Genomic DNA, 25566 nt, shown 5'->3' with positions numbered 1-25566 from the left:
GGGGAGCACAGACACGTGGGAAATAATGGTCAAGGACAGCCTTTGGCCTTCTGGTTTTTACTGAAAATTGCTTTTGCCAGACGGAGTGCAGAGAAGAGGGAGAGGGTGGAAAGCTGGCAAAACCGACCTCGCTCTTTCTCTCCGTTTCCCGTCCAGGCTGTGCCCCATCCTGGGCTGTGCCCCCTCCGCTCTAACCCCTGCTCTCTCTGATTGCTGTTTAGTGTGGACGCTCCTCCTGGGGGCCAGCCTGGGCCTTGCCCAGCGCAGCCTTCAGCTCCTCCACCTCGTCTTAACCCCTCGGCCTCCTCGCCAAACTTTTTTAAGTACCTAAAACATAATTCCAGTGGAGAACAAAGTGGGAATGCTGTGCCAAAGAGGTGAGCATACTCGCATGGCAAGTTCAGTGTCGTCCGTCTTCCTGGGGAGCTCACATTGAGGAGGACCTGCCGAGTGGGGCCGAGTCCCCGCAGGAACCCAGAGCCACCACTGGAGTGTGTGTGTTTGTGTTTCCATTTTTGTTTATATTTGGTCTTATTTTCAGCTGTCATTTGAACCGACTTAATTTTACTATTGATTAATTTTTTAAAAAGCTTTATGAACATAGGCCTTGATGGCAAACTGGTTTTTTAATATGCTTATTTTCACATTCCCCTGCCCTGTTGTGTGTACACGAATATGGAAGTTAATATCTTTGTCTGTTCGTATACACCACAATTTGTGCCATATCAGAAACTTCCTGATTAATTTAGAAAAATTATTTTTTTTTCCAGTTTGAAAGGAAGAGTTGTTTGGAAGGTAGACTGATGTTTTTTAAAAAATTAATTCATTGATCTCATTGCCAAAGCGGGTGGATCGCTTAAGTTTAGGAGTTGAAGACCAGCCTGAGCAAAAGCGAGACCCCACTGGGCACCTGTAGTCCCAGCTACTAGGGAGGCTGAGGCGAGAGGATGACTTTAACCCAGGAGTTTGAGGATGCCGCGAGCTATGACACCCCAGCACCCTACCCAGGGTGACAGAGTGAGCTGTCTCAAAAATAAATAAAAATTTTACCAACTGAAAGCAAACATTAAATCTCATTTGTGAACTATTTTTAATTTCTTGTCTGGTTTTCTTAGTATTAGAAGGAAAATGTTTCTTTTATTTGAAGCTTGTATCTTATACTTTGTGTTTTATGTTTTCTTTATGCTAAACTCTTTTTTCAACCAAACTCTCAGCATCTCCTACCGTAATGTCCTGCGGAAAAAACTTCATTCTTCTTCCTCTGTGCCAAATTTTCTAAAATTTCTGGCTCCTGTAGATGAAAATAACACCTCTGACTTTATGAACACAAAAAGGTAGGGCTTAATTAAGATACATTAAGCCTGAGTGTTAAAGTGTTGAATAATCTTTAGATATACAAGGATGGTTTTATTGTTATTTGCTGTTTTAAAAATCATTTCAGCTAAATCTGTTGTTACCTTCTTTCTTACATCTTTTTCTTAGGAATGTCATTTTTTTAAAATGTGCCATCAGCCTGTTCTCCAGTTTTTTACTAGGATTAGTTTATTAATGTGTTCTCTTCAGAAGGTTAAAGAAACCCTTAGCCAGTTGTCCTAAAGGAGAGTAGTGTTTCTGGATAGCGAGCATGTGGCTGTCCTATGTAAGTTGGGATGTCTGATCAGTAAGTTGAGGCCAGAGCTTAGTTGTGGGTGTACTTGGGTGTAAATTACAAAGGCCTTTTCATGTAAATAGGGAAAAAAATTAATGATTCTGTTTATTTATATATATTATTGGTAACTGGCCTTTCTTGTGTAGTTTTTAAAAATGCAAATGTGATTAGGGCCGTGCACCGTGGGAGGCCAAGGTGGATGCATTGCTTGAGCTGTAATCCTAGCACTGTGGGAGGCAGAGGTGGATGGATTGGTTGAGCTCACAAGTTCGAGACCATCCTGAGCAAAAGTGAGACCCTGTCTCTACTAAAAACAGAAAAACTGAGGCAAGGGGATTGCTTGAGCCTGAATTTAAGGTTGCTGTGAGCTTTGATGTCACCGCACTCTACCCAGGGCGACAGCTTGAGACTCTGTCTCAAAAAAAAAAAAAAATGTGTTAAAACAATTAACAAGTGCTTGCACAATTTTTCCTTGATGGTTCTGTATAATTCAACTGCATCTCTTTTCATTTTTTGTGGCCACCCACGGAGACATAGGTCTCTGCTGAGAAGGTATTCTCCTACACAGGCTAGGGTGGATGGGGGCCTTGGTAATAGCAGTTCCCCCTTAGGCAGTTTCTCTCTTCCAAAGTGGCACCCAGAGAGACCCAGTTGGAAGCTGTGATGGGTGGAGGTTATTTCTTAGCGTCTGTTGCAGTAGAAATCATTTAAGGGTGTGTAATCTTGTTCTTCCCATGAAAACATCCTGCATGAAAGCAGTCCTTTCAGAATCGTGACTTATCGTGAGCTTGATTTAACTTCTGTGTTTATTTAATTGTGTTTGTTTATACAAAGATACTTTGTAATTTAGTGCTTTGTTTAAAAAAAAAATGTCAAGCTAAAAATATCCCATTAATATCTCCCCTCGAGTCACAAATCAATCATCTTATAATTTTAGGGACTTTGAATCCAAAGTAGAGCGCCTTGGCGACTGTGGCGGGACCCCGGTGAAGGCCCGCAGGCACTCCTGGAGACAGCAGATATTCCTGCGAGTGGCCACCCCACAGAAGGTGTGCGATTCTCCAGGCAGATACGAAGGTAAGCCCCCCCCCACCCCCAGATGCGGCTGTGGGGAGAGTGCCCAGCGCCCCCAGGGTCCCTTCCGCTTTGGGACGAGACAGAGGGCTGGGCTCTTCAGCATTGAAGGGTCTGAGGTGGCGACAGAGGTGAACTTAGGGAAGGAATTTGGAGGTCACATCTGAGGACAGGAGTAGAGCTGTGTGAGGTTCAGGTGGTCAAAGCACACAGTCTGCATTCAAATCCCAGCTTCCCTCTTAGGAGCTGTGAACTGGAGTAAACTGCCTCACCTGTAATCTGAGATTAATTATGCCTGTTGCCACACTGGTCATGATGAGGGAGCACGGTGTCATAACTGGTGTATTTTTTAAAGTGTTCAAAATTCAGAATATTGGGGAAAATGATGCTGCAGGTGTTTCTAGTATAAACCCTGTGGTGTGGAGTGTGGAGGGGCCTCTTTGGCGGTCCTGGCCAGTTGCTTCTCCTGCCTCAACACCCGCTCTGGGGGAACACCAGAGAGCCTCCGCTCTGTTGGCACCTTCTTGCCATGGGCAGCTCCTCAGAGCTCAATTTCCTGTTGACAGCAGGGCTGGGTGGCTGCACTGGGCCTTACTCTTCCCTGCCCAGCTCAGAGACCCAAGTGCTACAGTGGGAGGGCTCTACCCCCAGGTCCTGCAGCGCCCTTAGGGGCTGCGGAGAGGAAGGGACCAGAGGGAGGCCCTGGTGGAGGAACCTACCTGTGATTCATGCAGGAGCAGCAAAACCAGCACATTCAGTGTTTAAAACAGCGTCCCAGTGCTGCAGAATGGTGACCCTCCCAGGGAATGGTTGTGGTTATTAAAAGGTGATGATGTCCGTTTTAACGTGTGGCTGGGATGTGTTAGGGCCTGCGGGTGACTATGCAAAATAGCGTTTAAACAGTTCTGTTTTCAAATGAGCTTTCTCAGACTGGACCACACCCTGACTGCCTGTCTTTTCATCTCTTAGTTCTGTTTTGGTCTCTGGAGCCGCACAGAATAAATTTGTTTCTATAGTGCTTCCTGCTCTTTGGATGCTGGAGAATCACGGAAACTGTAGGTTTCTTCAGTTCTCTTGTGCAGGTTAATTGCTCTTGTTACTGCTGCAGACGTCTCTAGTCAAGGTCCTCAGCTGAACGTGGGGCTCTCCTGGCTTCTGGCCCCTGCTGTACGTCTCTCCCTCCATCAAGTTGCCTGCAGGGTTCACACAGACTGACCTTCATCTGTTCTTGCTTTAAGTAATGAACTCACACTGTTGGCTCTTTCTGTATCTTCTCCTCCTGGACATGAACTATTATTTGAAAAGTGGACTGATTGCTATCTATCCGTGAAAAGCTTTTTTTCTCAAGCAATTTGTACCTAGAAGTGTTTGTCAGTTTCAGCCAGACCCTTTGGGCTTGTTCTGAGTCTGGGTTCTGGTTGACCAGTGGGCTATATGGAGTTGTGTGTTTGTGTCTTTAAGGAGTCCATCAAAGGGTCTGGGGTAGGTACTGCTCCTCCTGTTCTGGGCCGGAGTCATCACTGGTTCATCAGGTCCTAAACAGTCCAGCTCCTGTGGGCACTGCCCCCCATCTCCTGCAGGAAGGTGTCTTGGAGACCCCCAGCCCTGGGCAAAGATACGAGGCCCGTCTGCCTTTCCCCGGCTCCCCCAGGCCTTGCCTGAGCTGCCCCATTTCCTCCTGGTTCCCTCCCTCCCTCCCTCTCTCCATGTTCCTCATCTTCCACCCTGACTTTCACATGGCACTTCCCTCCTTGGAATAGGCTTTCACGCTCACCGTCTTCCGGATTGTCTTTGTCATCTGTCTGCCGCATTCCCACAGGGCCTGTGGCTTGTGTAGGAAGGCTGGTCAGTGTCTGGGACGGTTACAGCCGGGTTTGTTCACTAGCGGTCTCTGAAATCCCCCCCCCCCGGCGCTGCCTCTTCCTTTATAGGCACATCACCTTTCTATTCTCTTCAGAATTAAGAAATGCTGTTTGAATTTAGAATAAAGGTATTCAAGACTGAATTGGTATAATAATAACCACATATTATGCCTTTTTATACTTTGCTAAGTGCCTCACATACATTATTTCCTTTAATCCCTGGCCAATCTTAAGAAAGTCAGCATTTTTATCAAGCCTACTTTGCAGTTGGGGGAGTAGAGGCGTGAAGTAGCCTAGATCACGTCCCCCAGAGCACAGCACTAGTGGGGGCTAGAGGCACCGAAGCGCAGGCTCTGAACTGACCTGGTGCTGGGCTGCGGCCAGAGGTGCCTGTGAACCCGCCGGTGTGGCCACTTGTGCCTCCTGTGATGGGGCCTCCTCCCACTGGAGGTTCCCTGCAGGCATCTGTGTAAGGCGGGCATTCTCAGTGTATCCGCATGTCTCCAGGTTGGCCAGGAACCAACAGTGAAAGGAAAACATGTGTCTGAGCATTTCAATCTATGTACTTGACTTTAGCCAGACAACCCCTTCCCCCGTCCCTCTCCCCCTTCCTCCCCCCTTCCCCCATTATTATCAGTTAGTGTTGGGACTGAGTAGGGCGATTGGTTTCTGTCTGAGGACAGATCAGGCATCTTCATCCTGTGCCACAGTCTGCTCTCCACCCCCTAGCGTGCAACATTGCCCGAGCCTTTCACCTTAGCCTTTGACTGCTCGGACCACGCTGGCAGCTCTTGTTAGGCTCCCTTCAGCTGAGAGACCTCCATATCCATGGATAGGTTAGGTCCCAGAGGTCTCTGCTTTGTCCACGCTGTCCCCCGTGAGAGCACGCACTGCCAGAGGCAGCACGCAGTCTGTCCCTGCTTTGCCTGCTGGTTGGACCCAGGGGCAGCTGCGGTGTCTGCAGCTGGTGGGCTTGGTGAGCTCCCACTCTGACTTTGCCTTGAAAGACATAAAAGCACGCTTGGAAGAGACAGTTCTTAACAGTGCCTTTTAAAATCCATCTCAGATACTCAGGATGACTATTTTGCATTTATATCCTGGCAGTGCAAACTTTAATTAAACAGACAAAAAATCGTATTTCTTCAAGGTAAAAAAGCCAGGCAGAGATATTTATACTTTTCCATCTATTTCATGCCACTTGGAAAATACTGCTAAAACAGTCCACCAATAACTTAAAAACCATGATGTTTGCATCGCGGTAATGGTGCCAGTGAAGGAGAAATAGAATTTTCTGTAATTTGGGGGTTCTCATCTTTGTAGATGGGCCAAAACCTGGAGAGAAGGGTATTTGTGAGTAAGGAGCATGGCTCCAACTAAATATAGTGCGAAAAGAGAGGAAATTACAAAGTCAGGCAAAGTGGGTGGAGGTAGGGATATCAGACTGGGCAGATAGTGGCTCAACAAAAACTATAGTCTGTCTCTTGTTTGCTCAGGGATATGTGACTGTTTCTATATACAGAATCCCTGTGAAATACTTAAGTTGTAAGAACCTGAAGTTTAAGTATCAGAAACCTGTCTGGTCCAGGTGCAGTGGCTCAGGCCTGTAAACCTAGCATTGTGGGAGGCCAAGGAGGGAGGATTGCTTGAGCTCAGCAGTTGGAGACCAGTCTGAGCAAGAATGAGACCCCTTTTCTGCTAAAAACAGAGAAACTAGCCGGGAATGGTGGTGGGTGCCTGTAGGAGTCTCAGCTACTCGGGAGGCTGAGAAAGGAGGCTGGGTTGAGCCCAGGAGTTTGAAGTTGGAGTGAGCTAAACTGAGGCCACAGTACTCTACCCAGGGTGACAGAGTGAGACTTTGTATTGAAAAAAGAAAAGATATCTGTGTGAAGTAGGTAGGAAGTTAATTTATACTTAAAAATTTCCTTATGGCTCAGCACCCATAGCTCAGCGGTTAGGGCACCAGCCACATGTACTGGGGCTGGTTGGTTCAACTAGGCCCCAGCCTGCTAAACAAACAAACAATAGCCAGACGTCGTGGTGGGCACCTGTAGTCCCAGCTACTTGTGAGGTTGAGGCAAGAGAATTGCTTAAGCCCAAGAGTTTGAGGTTGCTATGAGCTGTGACACCATGGCACTTACAGAGGGCAACATAGTGAGACTCTGTCTCAAAAATAAATAAATAAAAATTATTTATGTTTAGTAATGCCAGGACAATCATTTGAAAATCCCAGACTTGTATTCTTTTAATTTAGCGGTGACCATTTGGTCTTTTGTAAGAATTCCAACTTTAAGTTAGCAAAGGCTAAGAGAACTGGTTTTAATTCTAAACCTCAGAGGGCCTATCTCTGTTTCTCAATGGTAGGTCAGGTGTATAGTAGGTATTACATTGAAGGGAAACTATGCGATAAGTTGGAAATCACCAAACTTACTTGAAGACTTAGCAAGGCAAATGTTTCTGTAATAAAACAGAGATCATGAAATAGAATGCTTAGAGCTGCGTGGTCATTTAAATTTAAAGCACATGACTTCAGCGATGCTGTAAGCTTATGGTGGCCACAAATGGCTGCTGCCCCAGAAACCTCAGGAAAGTGCATTTTCTCTTCCTTGTGTTGTGGGTTTGTTGGCAAAAAGACTTGTGCAATGCTGAGCATGGGAAAGGATCATTCTTGGTAACTGTACACTTGAAGAAGGGTGTGAGGTTAGTGTTATTAAATCCAGGGTTAGTGCTATTAAATCCTCCAGGCAGAGCCACTGGAGGTGGGTGTGGCAGAGACAGCATTTGCAGGGTGTAGATGAGGCTGGCGTATCTGCTTCGCTGCGTGGAGGCTCACGATGGTGATGTCTGTGCAGCAGCCCTCACTCATTTCCAGAAGTTTACTGTTGATCCCTGCAATGACCCTGGACTGATGTTAAAACAGGGAGTAGAGAAACTCCGATCCTGAGATGAAGATGTGAATACACCTGTTCATTAAGTGACTTTCTTGAGATCACAGTTTAGAGCAGTGTTTCACAAACTTCTATGTGCTTGGAGCCCTTTGGGAGCCTCACAGTAATTAAGAAATTCAGACAGATCAGAAAATCACTTTGAACAAGACTCCCAGAGTATCAAAGACTTAGACTAAGCCACCACGGTGTGCCCCGCCCAGATCTCTGTCCGTGAGCCTCTCCAGGTCTCTATAACATGGGCTCAAGGTGTCGCTCATGGACCTCAAGCCTCAAATAAATCTCTGGCCATCAGTGACAGTTTTTGAGAAGAACTGTGCCACCTGAAGAAGCAAAGAGTTAGTGTGGGGAGAAAATGTACTGATGAGAACATGGTGGTAGGCATAGAGAAAAATACGATGACGTGTTGGCTGAGCCTAAATGTATGGCGAGTTCCTGTTTCCTGCCATGTAATTTTCCCAGGAAGCCTTGTGTCTTGTTGAGCATCCAGAGCACAGAAACCGTTCAAGTACCTGTTTTCTTAGCTGTGGGCTCTAACCACTTACCAGTGTGCAAAAAAATGCTAAAAAACCAACCTCGGATTAGATATTTGCTAGTATAATAAACCCTATAATTTTTTATCCTATGTATTATTTGAATGATCTTTGTTATTAAGAAATATTTATTTATGGGCGGCGCCTGTGGCTCAAGGAGTAGGGCACCGGTCCCATATGCCGGAGGTGGCGGGTTCAAACCCAGCCCCGGCCAAAAATCACAAAAAAAAAAAAAAAAAAAGAAATATTTATTTATTTATTTATTTTGCAGTTTTTGGCCGGGGCTGGGTTTGAACCTACCACCTCCAGCATATGGGGCTGGCGCCCTACTTTTTTGAGCCACAGGTGCCACCCAAGAAATAGTTTGTTAGACAGCTCTCAACTGTGGAATGGGGGAAAATCCTTTTATTCACCTCTGTGTGCCAGGGAACAATCTTAAACTTAATAGTATACTTTTCATTTAAGCATTTCAGATCACATTGTGCATTTCACCAACAATAGAAGCTTTCAGACTTTACATGTCTTGTTAAAAAAAAAAAAAAAAAAAAGGCGGCGCCTGTGGCTCAAGGAGTAGGGCGCCAATCCCATATGCCGGAGGTGGCAGGTTCAAACCCAGCCCCGGCCAAAAACCACACACAAAAAAAACAAAAAAAAAAAAAAAGAGGAAAAAACCCTATTCTAATATAGATAAAAATGATTTGTTGATATGAAACCTGTTGTATAAGCAAACAGGCCAGTGAAACTAAAGTTCAAAAGTTTTTTGCGTTGTTGGTATAGTTGTGTCAATATGCCTAATTTATAGTAACATTAGTGAAATGGATTAGATATTAGACACGAATTTAGATATAAACAGTAATGGCACAGCTAAAGTGTAATATAATCTGAACCTTTAGGATGAATATATTTTTTTGTGGAAAATGTAGAAACTATTTTATGACCATGATTTATTTGTGGTATAGCTGACACATTTTTCAAGAATTCATATACCATTAGGAAATTTTAAGGGGACTTTGCTGGAAGCTGTAAGTAAGCATCAGGACATCTACATCTGAGCCTTTCGTTTTGATCAGTGGTTCTCAACTTTTTTTGGTTCTCATCAAACACCTCGGGGGGAGGCTTTTAAAAATCTGGACTCTGGACTCGCCCTGCTCCCTCTTCCTCCCTGAATTGGTGGTTGGGGAAGGGGCCTGGGTGTGAATTCTTTTTTCCTTTTTTTTTTTTTTTTTGCAGTTTTTGGCCGGGGTCCGGCTTGAACCCGCCACCTGCGGTATATGGGGCCAGCGCCTACTCCTTTGAGCCACAGGCGCCGCCCGGATTCTTTTTCTTTTTAAACTCCTCCCCCTAAGCTAAGGCTTCTCAGGGCTGCCCACAGCATTGAGGCCCATTGACCTCAGAGGGTGACTTGAGAAACAGTCACCACTTGGTGGCAGTGCTGCACCCCGTGTCTCCAGAGCCCTGATTTCTTTCCAATCTCAGAGGAGCATGGTTACTTTCCTTTTTAATGTGTTTTTGTGTTTGACCTTGTTATGATGTTTCTATTTCTTGCCCATTTGCAACTTATTTGAATGGAGAGCTACTTTCTGAAATTGAGATGTTTCCCTTTTTCTAAAAGGTTTTAGGGAACAGGCAAAACAAGGAAGGAAAGAATTCTCTAATTGCCAGAGACACGTGGCTTTTAAAGATTGTTCTCAATTTACTTTCTTTGTATCTTTGCTTTTCTGTGATGAATAAAGGCCAGGTGTGAGGTACAACATTGTAAGCCACGAATCTGATTGTTCATGGATTTCTGTGGTTAAATCTACTTGATTATTTTTCCTACATTGTGTTTTTTGGCATGTCATTTCAGAATGACCATAGCAAATGGCAAGATTTTACCTTGGCTTGCTATTTTTGTGCCTGTTAACAATTGTAAGAATTGACCGAGCTTTTCCTGGTAAACCACTGGTGTTTAAACAGCCAGCCCTTAAACATTGTGTGAGGGCTGGAGCTAACGTTGGCAGGGGACAAGATACCATCTCAGCCACTGCTGCTGCGTAGGAAGGCTTTGGGGGCAGTGGGCTGGAGCCAGATGGCCTGGATTTGAATCCCTGCCCTCTTGTTCTGACACCGAGTGACACATGATGATGTTACAGCACCCAGTTGGCAAGGGATTCCTCCTCAGGGATCATCTGACTTTAGAGTGTGTGCCTGCAGGGTAAAGTCCAAAGTGGAAGGTTGGATTTGCCACCTTTGAATTTTAATCTATACCAGTTTTAAAAGCAAGGGAATGTCAAGTAGTTTGAAAATATTTTCAGTGGGGTAAAATTTGTAGGCATATCTGGACATCTGAACCTGAAGCAGCCTCCAAGTCAGGGCTAGGACCACGGAGAGGCCAGCAGGTGCCCTGGGTGCAGAATCTAAGGAGGCACTCACTTTCAGGGCCCTGCCGGTGCCCACCCCGGATGTGCAGTGAGTAGCGCCTTAGTTTTTGGCCCTAGGTGGCCCGCTAGCTTCATTCTGGTCCCTGTGCACTGTGTAACTCCCTAAGTAAAATGGACGGTCCTGCGGGGGGGGAGGGTTAGATTAGCTCCTTGGGGTTCCTTGGCAGGTTAGGTGTGTTTTTATTTTGTCTAAAAAAAAACAGCTTTCTTGAGATAGAATTCATATGCTATCAAATTTACACATTTAAAGTATGTAATTGTTTTTATTTTAGTATATTCGCAGGGTTGTGCAACCATCACCACAACCTAATTTTAAAACATTTTTTGTCCCCCTGCAAAGAAAGCTGTAGCCGTCCCTTTCTAGTCCAACTCCCCCCACCCCGAAGCCCTAGACAACCACTAACCTACTTCATGTCTCTGTGAATTTGTTTATTCTGGATTGTTTCATATAAATGCAGCCATGTAATGTGTCTTTTGTGTCTGACATGTTGTAATATGTATCATTAATTCACTCCTTTTAATGGCTAATTAATATTCCATTGTGTAGTTACGTCACATTTTGTTGATCCATTTCCCAATTTGGGTTGTTTCCATTCAGGGGCTGTTATGAATAATGCTGGTGTGAACATTGATGTACGTGTTTTCGTGTGGACAGATGTTAAGGGGCTTTCAGTATGAGCTGGCATGGAACCTCCTTCCCTGGGGGTCTTTACCTGTAATTCTTACCTGCTGGAATGGTAAAACCAGGCAGTATCTGGTCCTGCCAGCACCAGGCTTCCGGCTGGCAGTCCCTGTTTGCTTTCCCTCTGCCCCAGGCTGAAAGGGAAGGCACTTAGGTTCTGGGGCCGCCCTCTCATGGGAAGGCTTGGGGGAAGCAGGTCTCCAGGGGCCATCAGGGTTCCCACCCACAGCTCTCCCTGGCCCTTAGGAGGCAGCCAAAGGGCCACAGGTTAGTAGCATTTTCACAGAGCTCCATTTTTCAGCTGTTCTAAACTGTGCCCCAGAAGCCCCAGGAGGACTTGCAGAAACAGATTGCTGGGCCACACCCTGAAGTGTCTGATTCTGGGATGGATAGAATTCTCCAGAGTGGAGCCCTCACGCTGCAGCAGCGGATAGGAAAGGGTACCTCCTATTCCGATTTAAACTCTGGCCAAAAGGATCCTGAGTGGTTGTTAGTAAAATGAACAACAGATCAAAAATTAGAAATGTGTTCTCCGACAGTGATAAGACAGTCAACAGATCCTATTTTCTTTGCAGTGAAACTATTCCAGTGTTAATGATAGCCGTTGTGATTCTTCTTGTGATGTATTAAACATTTAGCGTTTGCATTTTTACATGATTAGAAGGTGATTCTCATAGGTGTAACTACCCGTTTTTTAAGATATGAGGCTAGAAAGACTGGATATGCTTATAACTCCCGCAGCCCTTACAGTCAGGATTCGCATCAGTCTGTTTAAATCCAGTCTCTTGCTCATGGTAATGAGCCCTTGACAGTTTTAGGAATAAATTAACAAGAGTTTTGACTTATTTGCTCACTTAAATTAGTGCTTATACAGTGATTGGCTGTGTTTGAGTGAAGGAACATGTCGTGTTGGAAATACTTTGGAATTAAGTGTTAGCTTTTGCTAATAAAGCACACACTTGGGGCATCATTGAGAATCCTAAATTTTTAAAAGCAGATTAGGGTCTTGCCAGTTGATGGTTTCTGTTATTTATAGATATTCAAATGGAAGAGTGGATGTCTCCTGGAGGGGGCAAAGCCAGGCATGTTCCCCTCCCTGTACTTGAGCCGGCAGCTCCAGGGTCACAGCTGTCGGCACATCCAGGAAGCTCTTGACTTTGTGAAATCCTGAGATAAAGCCAAGGGATGCATTAAACTGCTTTCTAAATGGATTTTTTTCCATGTAAATCTGTTTTGTCATTTTCATATAAATGAAAATATTTGTAGCATGGGTACTAACAGGATTTCAAACATTACGTACCAAAGCAGGATCACCGTAATTATGGTCTTACCTAATTCTGAAAATGATTTGATTTGTGGTACCAAACTATAAATTTTATGCTTGAGAGAATGATAGATTTTCCATAGAAAGTTGAAGACTGATGGTTCATTTCCTGTTTGCGTGCTTTAGTTTGAGAACTTTGGAGTAAGGACAGTTCTGGTGACGAGCAGTTTGGTCCTGGTTTGGGGGAATTTTATTTTCCAGTAGCGTCTTCCCCACGTGGTTACCCGGGAGAGGTTTTTCTTTTTCCTACCAGCCCCAGACTTTCCTGTTACCAAGGTGGTGTTGGAGGGGAGGGGGCGTGGTGGAGGCGGCTGGTGTCTGCTGCCCTGCCAGGATTCAGTTTGTTGGATGATATCGGTGGTCACAGGCAGTGGTACCTTTCTTGACAGAATGGTATTACTTCCTGTCACTGCTTACAAAAAGGATTTTCATCATTTCCCTCAGACGAGCCAGTGTGCACCATGTTCTGAGTTTTGTTTTTTTTCTCTATTCCCCTAACACTACAGCCTCAGTCACCCACAGTGTACGTGCCAGTGTACAGCTAGGTCAGATGTTTCGCAAGCACCTAACAAAGTCGCTGGATTTCACTGACTGGAGGGTAGGGGATGTCCCTCCTCCCTCCCCATAGCCTGGGTTTCCCTGTCCGGCCATTTTCACATTTTTTTAGTGCCTCATTTCCAGGTACCAAGGTAGCCATCACTAAGAGAGTGTGGGTGATTGACCAACACGGGGCTCTGCTTTCTTACCTCCCCAGAAGCCCGGAGGGGTGGCTCCAGGGTGTCACCGGTGAGTGAGGGCCCTTCTGTGCGTCCCTCTATTTCCAAGCAGAACAAAGAAGGCAGCATCAAGGAAGAAGGGGGTGACCTCTCTACTTCCAGAGAGCAAACCTGCTCCGGAAATCCCTGGCATCCAGTGAGACAGAGTCACCTGCCGCTCTCACCACGGGAGGCTGGGGGACACTGGTTGTCAGCTCAGCTCGTTGCCACCTGCACAGCATTCACTGGAGTGGCTGCAGCCCTGCCCTGCGGAATGTTCTGGCATCCTGGCAGGTGTGTTTCTTCAGTTGGCCATGACGTTGCACAGATTATTTTCTTTGCCCAGAAAGCTCCTTTTGCTCATTTTCTCCCTGTGCCCAGCCTGCCGTGCTTCACCACTGACAGGCTTTCAAGCCACATGGCTGTCCCCCTTTCTTCTCGGGTGTCTTGGTCTCCCATTCTGATGCCGTGTACGGTCTGTGTTTGTTCCTGTTGGAGAGCTTGTTGAGATTCCTCTCCACTCTGTATCTGTGCTGTGCAGTACAGTAGCCACTGGCCGCACACCGCTACTTAAATGGAAACTGATTTCACTTAGATGCACCAAAAATTTAGTTTTTCACATTAGCTTCATTTTAAGAGCCACATATGGGGCAGCATTCGTAGCTGAGTGGTTACGGCACCAGCCACATACACCCAGGCTGGCGGATTTGAACCAGCCTGGGCCAGCTAAATAACAGTGACAACTGCAACGAAATAATAGCCGGGCCTTGTAGCGAGCGCCTGAATCCCAGCTACTTGGGAGGCTGAGGCAAGAGAATCACTTAAACCCAAGAGTTTGAGGTTGCTGTGAGCTATGATGGCACAGGGCACTCTACTGAGGACAACATAATGAGACTCTGTCTCAAAAAAAAAAAAAAAAAAAGCCACGTGTGCCTAGCATCTACCACATTGAGAGCACAGTTCTAGAACATTCCTTCATCCTAGAAGGTTCTCTTAGACAAGCTGCTCAGGGTGGTGATCAGGTTGTATCTCCAAACTGAAGCAGCAGATTCAGATAGTTAAGATTTTCTACAGCCCACGTGGCTTCTAAAAATGATGTTACTGAATTTGTGAAAGGTATTGAGTCCCATGGATTCAAGGAGTCCTAAAAGCAAGTGGGGACTTTGAAAGTTATTGATTCCAAATTCCCTACTTGACAGATGAAGAAACTGAGGCTCTGGAGGGAATGGCACCCACTCAGGATTCTAGAATGGACTAGAATCCTGGTTGTCACATCTGTTCACTTTTCTTTCCATTAAACCATGTCTGATTATTACCAACCTAATTATATTCTCTTTTTCCCTATTTAACCAGTTTCCCATTCCCTGAGAGGAGGAGGTTTTTAGCTTCTTGGCTGTCCTCAAGTGCCCCTGCATGTAGGTGGTGCTCAGGGCAGCCCAGAAAGCAGATGATGCGAGCCTGCCTTAGCCGATGGGCAGCTTAGCTGCAAGAAACAGAAAGTGACTCAAGCTAGCTTCATCAGAAGGAGGCGTTTAAAAATTGCAGCAGTAAGGGCTGAGAACTAGGAAGTTGTCAGGAGCTAAGGATGTCTCTCTGGCTTTTTCTTTGGGGCCAGGTAATTTTTTTCCCCTCTGATCTTTCCTTTATTCTATATACCAGCTCTCTGAGCTTGCTTGTCACTGTATGTGGTCGTGCCGACCCCCGGATCTGAATGATCACTGAGCTTCAGAGGTACACGAGTATCTGACTGCCAGTCTGTGTTTCATTCCAGATTTTTTTTTTTTTTTTGAGACAGGGTCACACTCTGTAACCCCGGGCCAGGGTGCCGTGGCCTCAGCCTAGCTTACAGCAACCTCAAACTCCTGGGCTCAAGCGATGCTCTTGCCTCAGCCTCCTGAGCAGCTAGAATTACAGCTGCCATCACAACACTCAGCTAATTTTCTCTATTTTTGGTAGAGGCAGGGTCTCACTTTTGCTCAGGCAGGTCTCCAACTCCTAAGCTCGAGCAATCCACCCGCCTCTCTGCCTCCCAGAGTGCTACGATAACAGGTGTGAGCCACCAAGTCTGGCCTTATTCTAGATTTTCGAGAGGGGGACTGCTTGGGCCAGCTCATGGGTGCTCTACCCAGGAGGGGTGGGAAAAGTGTGGAATCAGCGTGGGACCCCCAGGCTGTTATCTGAGTTGTGGATAACTCAACTGGGAGGTGTGGGGCCTGCCCAGAGTTAGGAGTGTAGGGCATGGTGCCAGCCACCATTAAGCTGGGGTGTTCTGGATAATTACATCTCTTACCAGCAGAAGGTACAACTAGAACAGTGAAAAGAACTGGAGTCACTAGTGTTGTAGCAGTAATTGTTATCCAAAAATAGGTGACATTGTATGTGGGTTAAGTCGTATAAATTTCTTATTACTGGAAGCATGTGGATAGAAGCTGGCTTTCTGTCAAAGATTCCTCTGTAGGAACACAGTTTATTTATTTATTCTTCAATAAGAATTTGGAATCCTTAGAGCAAAATAGTCATCATGTGGCTACACAGCCAGATGCGGTCAAGGTGTCCTGAAGGGGGAGAGACGAGCCATGGATGGGCTGGCGTGGGGCCTTACACACTCGTACAGCTGCTCAGGCCTCGCCAAGCCATTGAAAGCGTTTGACATGCATTTTAATCTAAAACCCAGGGTAAGCCTGGTGAAGACAGTGGCACTGGCTTGTTAGAGGGCTAGGACCTGGTGCAGGGTGTGGTTCATAGATGGTACTTGAGTTTTCTTGCGTAAAGGGTAGAGGTATATTATTTTGAAGTATTTACTCAATATGGGCAATTTTACTGAAAAAATATTCTACACCATGCCAAAAATACACATGGAGAAAAATGCAAAGGAAACGTACTGACATGCTATAAAAGTTGCAAGAAAGTGTTGATGATAGGTGATGTTTTTGCCTTTTTTGTAATATGACTTTGTATCATAGTGACATTTTGGTAAGTAGGAAAAATCTAATTTTTAGTTAAGGAAGAAATGTTTGCAATATAGTCTTTCTATAGAAAATCCAGCATTTCTATAGATGAATAGGATGAAAATGTATTTTTATCATGATGCTAATTATTATTCAGATATATTGTAAATGAACCTGCTTATAAAATCACTTCCCTCTTGTGGGCTAGAACAACCGATGGCCATTTGGGGAATCCTTCCTACCCCACTTTCTTATATGGAATTTTTAAACTTGGCCTGACCAGTAATTTGAGTTGAGAAAGCAGAAGCCTTAATTTGCAGGAATCAAGCCCAAAAGTTAGAGATAGTTCATGGTCAAAGGGTTTTTCTCATTCTCAGCCCTCCTGCCACTGCTGTTATGGGGCAGCTGAAGCCACAGGTGCCTTAGGTGCCACCTCCCCTGCTCCTTTCTGTCCCGGGTGTGTCCCCAGAGCACTCTGTTGCTTAATGCGCCTTGATTCCAAAGTTTTCTAGATCTAAAGGAAATAAAAATTTGGTATGTTATGTTTACAGTTTCAGGGAATAGTTTGGGAATTAATTTTAAAAATATATAAAAGCCCATCATTTTTATATTCTTTTTTTCTGTAGCTGATAGCTTAAAAGATACCATATTCCGTCTTCTTTGATTACTCTTCCTGTCTGTTTAAAACCGGTTTTTAAAAATTGTGATAGGTCAGTCCAAATCAGTGTGTTCTAAATTATCAAAGTTTATGGTTAAACTTCGTGGTTGAAGTCATTTTAACATTCTCGACAATCTAATCGTTTATTATTTCTAAAGAATAATGTCAAAACCTCAGTGATGTGAAGGAAGCAGACATATTAGTGTTTATTTTTAGCGGCATAATGACTCAGGTCACTGCTGCCCGGCTGCCTTTTGTGGTCCCGCCACATTAATATGAACGCCAGTCCATGCCACAGCTCGTTTGAGTGTGATCTGTAGTCAAACTTGTTAACTACTGTAGTCCAGAAATGGGTTTTTCCTCATCCTTTTGCGACTTTATTCTTCCCAAAATGGTACAGATCTTTCTCTTTAGTCTTCGGCATGTGTGTCTGTACTGGTTTCTATCTGAGACTATAGACCCATAATTTTCAACCTCTTTTTTTTTTTTTAATCTCACAAGACACTTAAATTTATAGTGAAATTTACACAGAGCACTTAAATTATGTTGATCAAAAAAAAAAAGTAAAAAGAATATACTTACTGTACTTTGAACTTTTTTCAAAAATAATTAATGATCTGTAAACAGTTTCACGGCACACCATTTGAAAATCGTGCTGTAGACTCGTGGGCAGCAGGGTGAAAAGTTCTTTTGTTTGCTTAAGTAATTTTCATACCCTGAGTCTGTGGAGTCCAATAAATTCTATTAATACTTGATATTGTTGATAGATTATTTGGAGCTTTTTATGCTAGAAAGAAAAAGGAGTCTTGATCTGGTGCCTCATTTCACAGATGAGAAGACTGAGGCTCAGAGACCATACTGCTCTCAGGAGCCGTCATTTTCATGTGTTTAGGGATCGTGGATAGCGTGGGCACTTGGTGAGGAGCCTTGGGGCTGGGTGGGGCTGGGTGCTAGAGGCCACTGCAGTTTCCCACCTCTGGTACTTTGGGCCTCCTACACACTTGGGTTCCTTCCTCTGTAAAATGGGGCTGGCAGTACTGTCTTGTTCCACCGGAGGCAGTATTGTATAATGAATGAGAACTTGGGCCTGAATTAGGCAAAAGTGCAACGCAAGCCTTTCGAAAACCACATAGACCTGCAGAGGGACAGGGCTTGGAAATGTTCTGATTCCATGTTCCGAGTCGATGTGACCTTTGGGAAGATATCCTAGAATCTCAGATCTTCTTCTGAATTGAGACTTTTTACTTGCATACCCACATTTTTCAAGCAGAGTTTTAAACATGGTCCCTGTGAGCTTTTTTCCATTGCTTCACTTTGGCCTGTGGTCCTTTGTTTTCTTGGGCTATGTAAAGGCAAATAAAGTGAACTCAGTGCTGGTTAATAACTCCCATGAGAGTGAATGTCTCTGTGAATGGCTTCTGGTTCCTTGAGGGAGAAAGAGTCATGTATAATTTCAAAAAGGCCTTGATCAGTTGGGGAGTCAGTGTAGTGCTGTGGCTAGGAGTATAGATTTTTAAAGTTCTTTTTATTTTCGATTATGGTAAAAACATGCAATGTTACCATCTTCACCATTTTAGGTGTATAGTTCAGTAGTGTTAAATATATTTATATTGTTATGCCATGGATCCGTAGAACTTTTTCATCTTGTAAAACTGAAACTCTGTACCCAGTAAATAAATCCTTGCTCTTCCCTCCCTGTGCCCCCGGCAGCTCCCACTCTGCTTTCTGTTTGTGTTTGGGCGAGTTTGACTGCTGTGGGTATCTCCTAGAAGTGCAGTCATACGGGATTTGTCTTCTGTTTCTGGTTTATTTCACTTAGCATAATGTCCTCAAAGTGCCATCCGTGTTGCAGCGGATGATAGGGTTTTCTTCTTTTATTTATTTTTTTTAAGGCTGAATTCTAGTCTATGTATGTACTACTTTTTTTTTTTTTAAGACGTAGTTTCACTCTGTCGCCCTGGGTAGAGTGCCGTTAAAGCTCACAGCAACCTCAGACTCCTGGGTTTAAGCAATCCTCTTGCTTCAGCCTCTTGAGTAGCTGGGACCACAGGCACCTGCCTCGAGGCTTGGCTAATTTTTCTATTTTTAGTAGAGATGGAGTCTCGCTCTTGTTCAGGCTGTCTCAAATTCCTGAGCTCAAGCAATCCACCCACCTCGGCCTCCCAGGGTGCTGGGATTACAGGCGTGAGCCATGGTGCCGGCCCTGCACTACATTTTGTTTATTCCTCCCCCCATAGATGGACTTCAGTTGCTTCCACCTTTTGGCTTTTGTGACTAATGCTGCTACGAACATGGCTACGAATGTTTCTTGGACATCCTGCTTTAAATTCTTTAGAATATATACCCAGAAGTGGGATTACTGGATTTAACATGGTTGTATTTTTAATTTTTTGAGGGACCTCCATCTGTTCTCCACAGCTGTTGCACCATTTTATTAATACATTCACATCAGCCATGCCCAGGGGCTCTAGTTCCTCCATATCTTCACCCAAACCTGTTCTTTTCTTTCTTTTCTTTTTTCTTTCTTTATTTCCTTTCTTCTTCTTCTTCTTTTTTCTTTTACAGTGGCCATCCTAATGAGTCTGAGATGACATCTCATTGTGATTTTGATTTCCCCAATGATTAGTGATGTTGAGTATCTTTTCATATCCTTTTTGGCCATTTGTGTATCATCTTTGGAGAAATGTCTACTCAAGTCCTTTGCTCATTTTTTAATTGGGCTATTTGGCATTCTGTTGTTGAATATGGGTTTTTAAATCAGACTGGCCTGAACTTAATTCCTGGCTCCCCCGTTAAGAGCTGTTTTTCCAGGAGCAGTTGCATGACCTGCGTGTGGCACGTCGTTGTGACGGCATCCTCCTTCCACAGTCAGGCACAGTGGGGCGGTCAGCGAGGAAGCACCCCATGCATGGGAGCCGTTCCTGAGACAGCACAGGCATTCTGTTCCTCCTGGGGGTTTGAGGGGAGGCCAAAGAGCTGCCTGCTTAGCCCCTCCACCCTCACCGCCTCCACTGTAAACGTCACTGGACTTTAGGACAACCAAAAGGATGTTCTTGGACAACCTGAGACTGTGGCATGGGAAGGACAGTCATGTGCCAAGAAGAGCCTCCCTGGGTCCCCTGGGCAGTGTGTTGGTGGTTTGCAGAGTGCCTGTGATGGCCTGAAGCTCCCACCCGCCTCAGGTTCACACCTCACTGGGCAGCTCTGGCCCTGGATTGAGGGGCGGCAAGACCCTCCCGCCCACACTGAAAGACCAGGCAGCAGGGGGTTCTTTGAAAATTCCCTTGATGAGGAAGACAAAAGGACTGGGAGTCATTGTAAAGAAAACCTGCCATAGACATTCCACTCTTTAAAATCATCCCAGCAAAAGGTTAAACAATATGCAGCTTTCCAGATGTCCCAGAGCTGACAGACGTGGGCAATGAGGTGAAACTGGCCGTCTAAGCACACAATGACCAGGCTTAGAAAGATTGATTTTCTCTTGGGCTAACCTTTGGAATTTGAGGTGCAACTTTTTTAATCAGCCCTTGATTTTCTGTATTGGGCCAGGATGTTTAGAAAAGAATTCCTTCTTTGGAGTGGTAAATATGTAAGTTTTTATCAAATTACTTTATTTAATCAAAGCAGCCAATTTCTCTTACCTCCCATCTTTGTTTTGTCCTGTGCTTGAGTATTGGATCAGAAGTAATAACTCTCAAGTCTTAATGATGCCAAGTGGAAGCTTAATGGGCTGGGATTTGTCATGTTCAGTTATGGTCAGTTGAGACTTTCAAAAAGAAACGATACCTTTTTTTTTTTTTGAGACATGAGTCTCACTATGTCGCCCTGGGTAGAGTGCTATGGCATCACAGCTCACAGCAACCTCAAACTCTTGGGCTTAAGCGATTCTCTTGCCTCATCCTCCCAAGTAGCTGGGACTACAGGCACCCGCCACAAAACCTGGCTATTTTTTTGTTGGTTGTTGCAGTTGTTGTCATTGTTGTTTTAGCTGGCCCGGGCTGGGTTCAAACCCACCAGCCTGGCTATATGTAGCTGGCACCGAAACCACTGTGCTACAGGCACCACCCAATGATACTTTTGTAATGAGATTTTGGGACCAAGTAAGCTATAGTAATGTTGAAGAAATGTACTTACCATGGAACAGTTTTCAAAGAACATTTGAACTTGTTCACTTTAACTCATAAAAACAGATTGTTTGAAATTTGTAGGGGTTTTAAATGACTCTCATTGTATTGACTTTTCAGGAATGGAAGCCGTCTCAGTGATCACTGAGTCTATTTTGATTTTCTAGATGAGGACACTGAAGCTTGAAATTTAACTAAGTTTCTCAAAAGCCTCATAGTCATGGGTCCCTACAAAACATGTTCCTTGCCAGGGCGATGTCTTTCAGGATACGGGCCCTTCTGATGAGAGCAGGGAGGCTGGGGTTTTCCAAGTGGAAAGGTCACATTTCCACGTATAACTCAGTGAACATTGTATTGAGGCAGGGGAAGAATTTGGTTCACTATTTTAAACTCCTTGTTTCGTCATGTGGACTTCCCCATACCCTCTCCCCAGCAAAGCACAAAAGTATTTCCTGACTTTTGAGTCCTGGGCTTCCTTTCATGGATTTCCACGCTAGATCACATCCAGATAAGCATGGCGTAATGGGCTGGGTGGGGTCCCAGATGCTGGGGAGGAGGGAGTGGAGGGCAGTGTGGTTTGTAACTGGAGCTCCTGGCAGCTAATCCCTTGTCAGCAACTAAGTCCCAATTTCTCCTTTCAGGGCTGTCGTGCAAGCAAAAGCCCCCCTCAGGGTTTCTTCTCTGCTTCTGCTGACCACCTGCATGTGCACCTGGGATTTGCCCGCCCTCTCTCTGATTTTTCCCCTTCTCCTTGAGACCCTTTCACAAGCTCTGCTTCCCAGCCCTCCTCTTTTCCCCTTTCACAGCAGTTCCTACCAGGTCTTCTATGGGAATTAGGGCCGTGCCGGGACCCTGCTTGTTTTTTATTTCTGGTGTCACCTGCCTGGAGTTGAGTCCTGAAGGTGCCTGTCCCACCCTGACACCTTGCTGTGAGGCTGGGGCGGTAGTCTCCTGCCTTCCGAGTCTTGGTCCTCTGTCAGGCTCTGCACCCCATCATGATGCTTGAAGGGGGTTCTGGACCTTGGAGTTACACACAGCATGCTGCTGATAAACCCCCAGAACACAGAACAGCTGCAGTTTCATTTATTCACAGAGTGGGGGTAAAAAGACCAGAGGGAAAAATATGTGTCTATGGAAATAGGAAGAGTGATTATCTTTGGGAGGCAGAATTACAGGTAATTTTTTTCCCTTAAAAAATAGTTATATTAGTGTTTATAGTTTCTCTATGATCAATTAAAATGTTATCTTTTTTTAGAGGAAAGAAATGCCAGTCAGCACATACCTAAAACCCCTCTCCTGGTCCGAGAGGGGAAAATTGTGCTCCTTTACTCGGAAATTGCCATTTGTGCCACATCGAATTACTTTGCAAGTCCCTGCCTTCCACCCTGCCCTTCCTTTCTGCTTGCTCACTGCCACTCAGACCCGCGCTCGGCCTGTCAGACCCATGAGCTGTCCCTTGTGCCTCTCCGATGGTTCTGTCTGAAGCCCAGCCTTCACTGTCTCATCATCAGGGGACCCCCCCAATTCACACATAAGATATCCCTGCCCTCCACACAAGGAGGTATTTACGTCTCCTTGTGTAACACACCCGCACAGTGCACAGCTGGACATAAGCGCTGTGCTGGGTGTGCGTTGAAAGTGGATCTAACGCTAAGGAGTGTGCACGTGTCGTGAGGGGGACAGATAAACACTGAGGGAGGAAAAGGATGGGGGATTGCTGGGTTGTGGACGGAGCTAACTCCAGGTTCTGAATTGGAAAGCTGGAGCTATTGAGAAGTGTTTTGTAAAGTTCCTGGAGGGTTTTGTTGTCATTTCTTGACAGTATTTTGTGACATAAATCTTAATAATTTGAGGGTTGCAGCTTTGTCAGGATAAAAAGGTCCTTCTCTATCCCAGTTTAATAAATATTATTGAAGTACAAATTAAACACACTGAATTTACCCATCTGTATCAGAAGTGATGTAAGGCAGAAACCGTATCTTGACCCTTGGTTCTTTTTTAAACTTTAATGCTTTTTTGCTTTGAATGCATTCTGTCTGGTTCTGTATGGAAAGCCTGCGATGGTCTCATGCCTTCCCTCTGTGGAATTGTCTTTTTCTCCATCTTCAAGCGATTGTAACTGGATGTTGGGCTTACAAATCTAGCAGCGCTGTTTTCACACCCAGGGACTTGGATGTGCACATGAGTTTAGTTCCTGCCTGGGCTGCTGTGCTGGGACTGCTGGGGTTGGATGTACTGTTCTCAACCTGCTTCCTGCGGTGGAGTAGGTCAGCTTGTCTCGAGGTGACAAAGGAGCCATCTGGGTGAGGGAGCAGATAAAAGTACGACCAGATGGCAGAGTCCACTTTCAAGTCCTGTCCTAGGACCTGGCTTAAAGTTAAAGAACAAGGGACACAGAAGGTGCCTCAGAACAGCCCGGGTCAGGTGCCACAGTGACAGCACAGATGGTGAGTGCTGTGCATTCCAAGGAAGGGCAGCTCCAAGCTAGGACGCTTGGAGCCTGTTCTCAGACACCTCTCTCTGTCTACCCCCCAGCCCCCACCTGACCTCCCCTCCCCCTTCAGAACAAATTCTGAAGTTTGCTGATGCATCAAGACTCAGCTCAAGGCCATCCTAGTCCTGTGCCTTTGGTCATGATAAAGGCTTGTTACCTGTGCGCTCGTAATATTCCGTTTTTCTTAGCCACAACCTCTGTTAAGGGAAGGTTGATGGAGACCCAGTAAAACGTGACGTCAGAACGGCTGTGCTGAGAGGGGGAGGAAGGGCACTTCAGAACCAGCTTGTGTCCTCCCCAAATTCATATGTTGTAGGGCATTTAGAGTTGGGGGTCTCTAGAAGATGATTAGGTTAAGACGAGGTCACGTGAGCAGAGTCCTCGGCAGCGAGAGGAGTGGGTACTAGTCTAAGGAGAAGAGACCCCAAACTTCCTCTCTCTTGCCTGTGAGGCTACAAGAAGGAAAGCCTCCACCTTCAGGAAGAAAGAGTTCTCAGCAGCACCCCACAGTGAGACCCCAGGCCACAGTGTTACGTTATAGTCACCCACACTTCATCCCCAGCCCTGCACCCTGCCGTGGACTTGGGAGCCCGCGCTTCATGGGCTGTAGTTGCGGCACCTTCTCTCCAAGGGCCTGGCAGCCCCTTTAGTCTTTCCAGGTCCCGTTTTGGCCCTTATAACACCACATGCTACAGTCAGGGAGCTTTGAGGGTGAGGCTTGCTCTCCACGACTCTTTTCACCACGATGCCCTGGAAACTGGAGAGGCCACCAGGCCTTTGTTGGTAGGTGTGGCAGCGGGAACAGCAGGGTTGTTGCGGCCTGTGGCCGGGGCTGGAGAGCAGGTCCTCATGGTGGAGGGGCTGGAAGCTGAGCTGTAAACAAGCTGCTTTTCTGCAGATGGCTAAATAACAGGGGTTGCGAAGTTGTGATCTTAGCTTTTAGTAGTCTATTTTTCTGTTTTTCTTGTGTGACTCATCACTCTATGTCTCTATGTTGAGATCTGGAGGTTTTCTGGAAGGGAATTTATTGCTGAAATAGTGTGATCTGGGTCAGGCATTTTTCTGAATGTGTTTTTTAAGAAAATGGTATTAATTTTAGTTAGGACAGTTTCCTCTAACAAAGATAAAAGCACAATTTGGTGTTTGAAAAACAAGATAAGTTGCACTTTTAAACTTTGTTTAATGTTCAGGTCATCCATATTGGATGGAGTTATTGTTTAATTAATTTAAAATAATTTATTTAAAAGGTAACCCTGTTCCCTAGTGTCACCTGTAGGAAACCACTAATTAAAAGGTAAACCTATAACCTATAGTAAGTGTTGTAAAGGTGCTGAATGTCAAAGGCCAGGAGTTCTTGAACTTCAGTGTGCATGAGATTCCCGGATGTACAAATCCAGGTTGCTGGGAGGCCCCTGTGGCTCAAAGGAGTAGAGTGCCGGCCCCATATGCCAGAGGTGGCAGGTTCAAACCCAGCCCCAGACAAAAACTGAAAAAACAAAACAAACAAACAAAAAAACCCCAAAACAAAAAACAAATCCAGGTTGCTGGGTCCACCCCAGAGTTTGTGATCAAGTAGGCCTGAGATAGAATCGGGACTTTGCATTCCTGACACTATCCAGGTGACGGTGCCGCCAGTGGCAGGAGCACCGTCCTGCTCCAAGGACTGAAATCACAGCCCAGGTTCTGTCGACTGCAACCCTGTGCTGCCGGGAGGAGGGGGCGGTCAGGAGGCGGTCTCTATAGCTTTGTGCCCACAGCAAGTATAGGCAGAGTAGGGTTGGCAGCCGCTGAACAGAGCCACAGAGAATCAGCAGTATAAACGACACATGGTGGATGGTCAGACACCTTTTGAAAAATCTGTTCAGATGAGATCAGAGGGCTGAGTGTGAGCCCCATGTGGTCCCTTGCTCATGGCTCTGCTGTTTCCGTCACTTTCCCAGAGCTTACGTCAGGATGGGGGACCCTCTCAGCCCAGGACGTCCCTCACCTCTTGACCTGCCTCACTGCTCACCATCCGTGTGTTCTCCTGCCCGTACCCCGGGTCATGTGGAACTACTTATGATCCTGAATTTGTCAGGCTGGCTTGTTTTAATTCCTGCACT

The 25566-nt window shown here is 45.5% G+C and overlaps 1 protein-coding gene across 6 annotated transcripts in view; it reads left to right on the top strand.

Annotated features, from left to right (window-relative positions):
* The window catches only part of TBC1D1 (TBC1 domain family member 1), a 233458-nt gene that overhangs the window by 150622 nt on the left and 57270 nt on the right, over positions 1 to 25566 (top strand). For 3 of the 6 annotated variants that reach the window (XM_053577462.1, XM_053577463.1, XM_053577467.1), the window contains 3 exons: positions 222 to 377; positions 1215 to 1334; positions 2586 to 2725. In XM_053577462.1, the coding sequence (XP_053433437.1) occupies positions 222 to 377; positions 1215 to 1334; positions 2586 to 2725 (416 nt within the window). Of the gene's footprint in view, positions 1 to 221; positions 378 to 1214; positions 1335 to 2585; positions 2726 to 10288; positions 10508 to 25566 lie in introns of those variants that run through there. The other 3 variants (XM_053577464.1, XM_053577466.1, XM_053577468.1) reach the window with 3 other exon arrangements.

Source organism: Nycticebus coucang, chromosome 23, assembly GCF_027406575.1.
Source record: "Nycticebus coucang isolate mNycCou1 chromosome 23, mNycCou1.pri, whole genome shotgun sequence".
In the NCBI taxonomy this organism is placed as follows: Eukaryota; Metazoa; Chordata; class Mammalia; order Primates; family Lorisidae; genus Nycticebus; species Nycticebus coucang.
The sequence above is the reverse complement of the archived record's forward strand: the minus strand, read 5'-3'. Positions and strand labels throughout refer to the sequence as shown.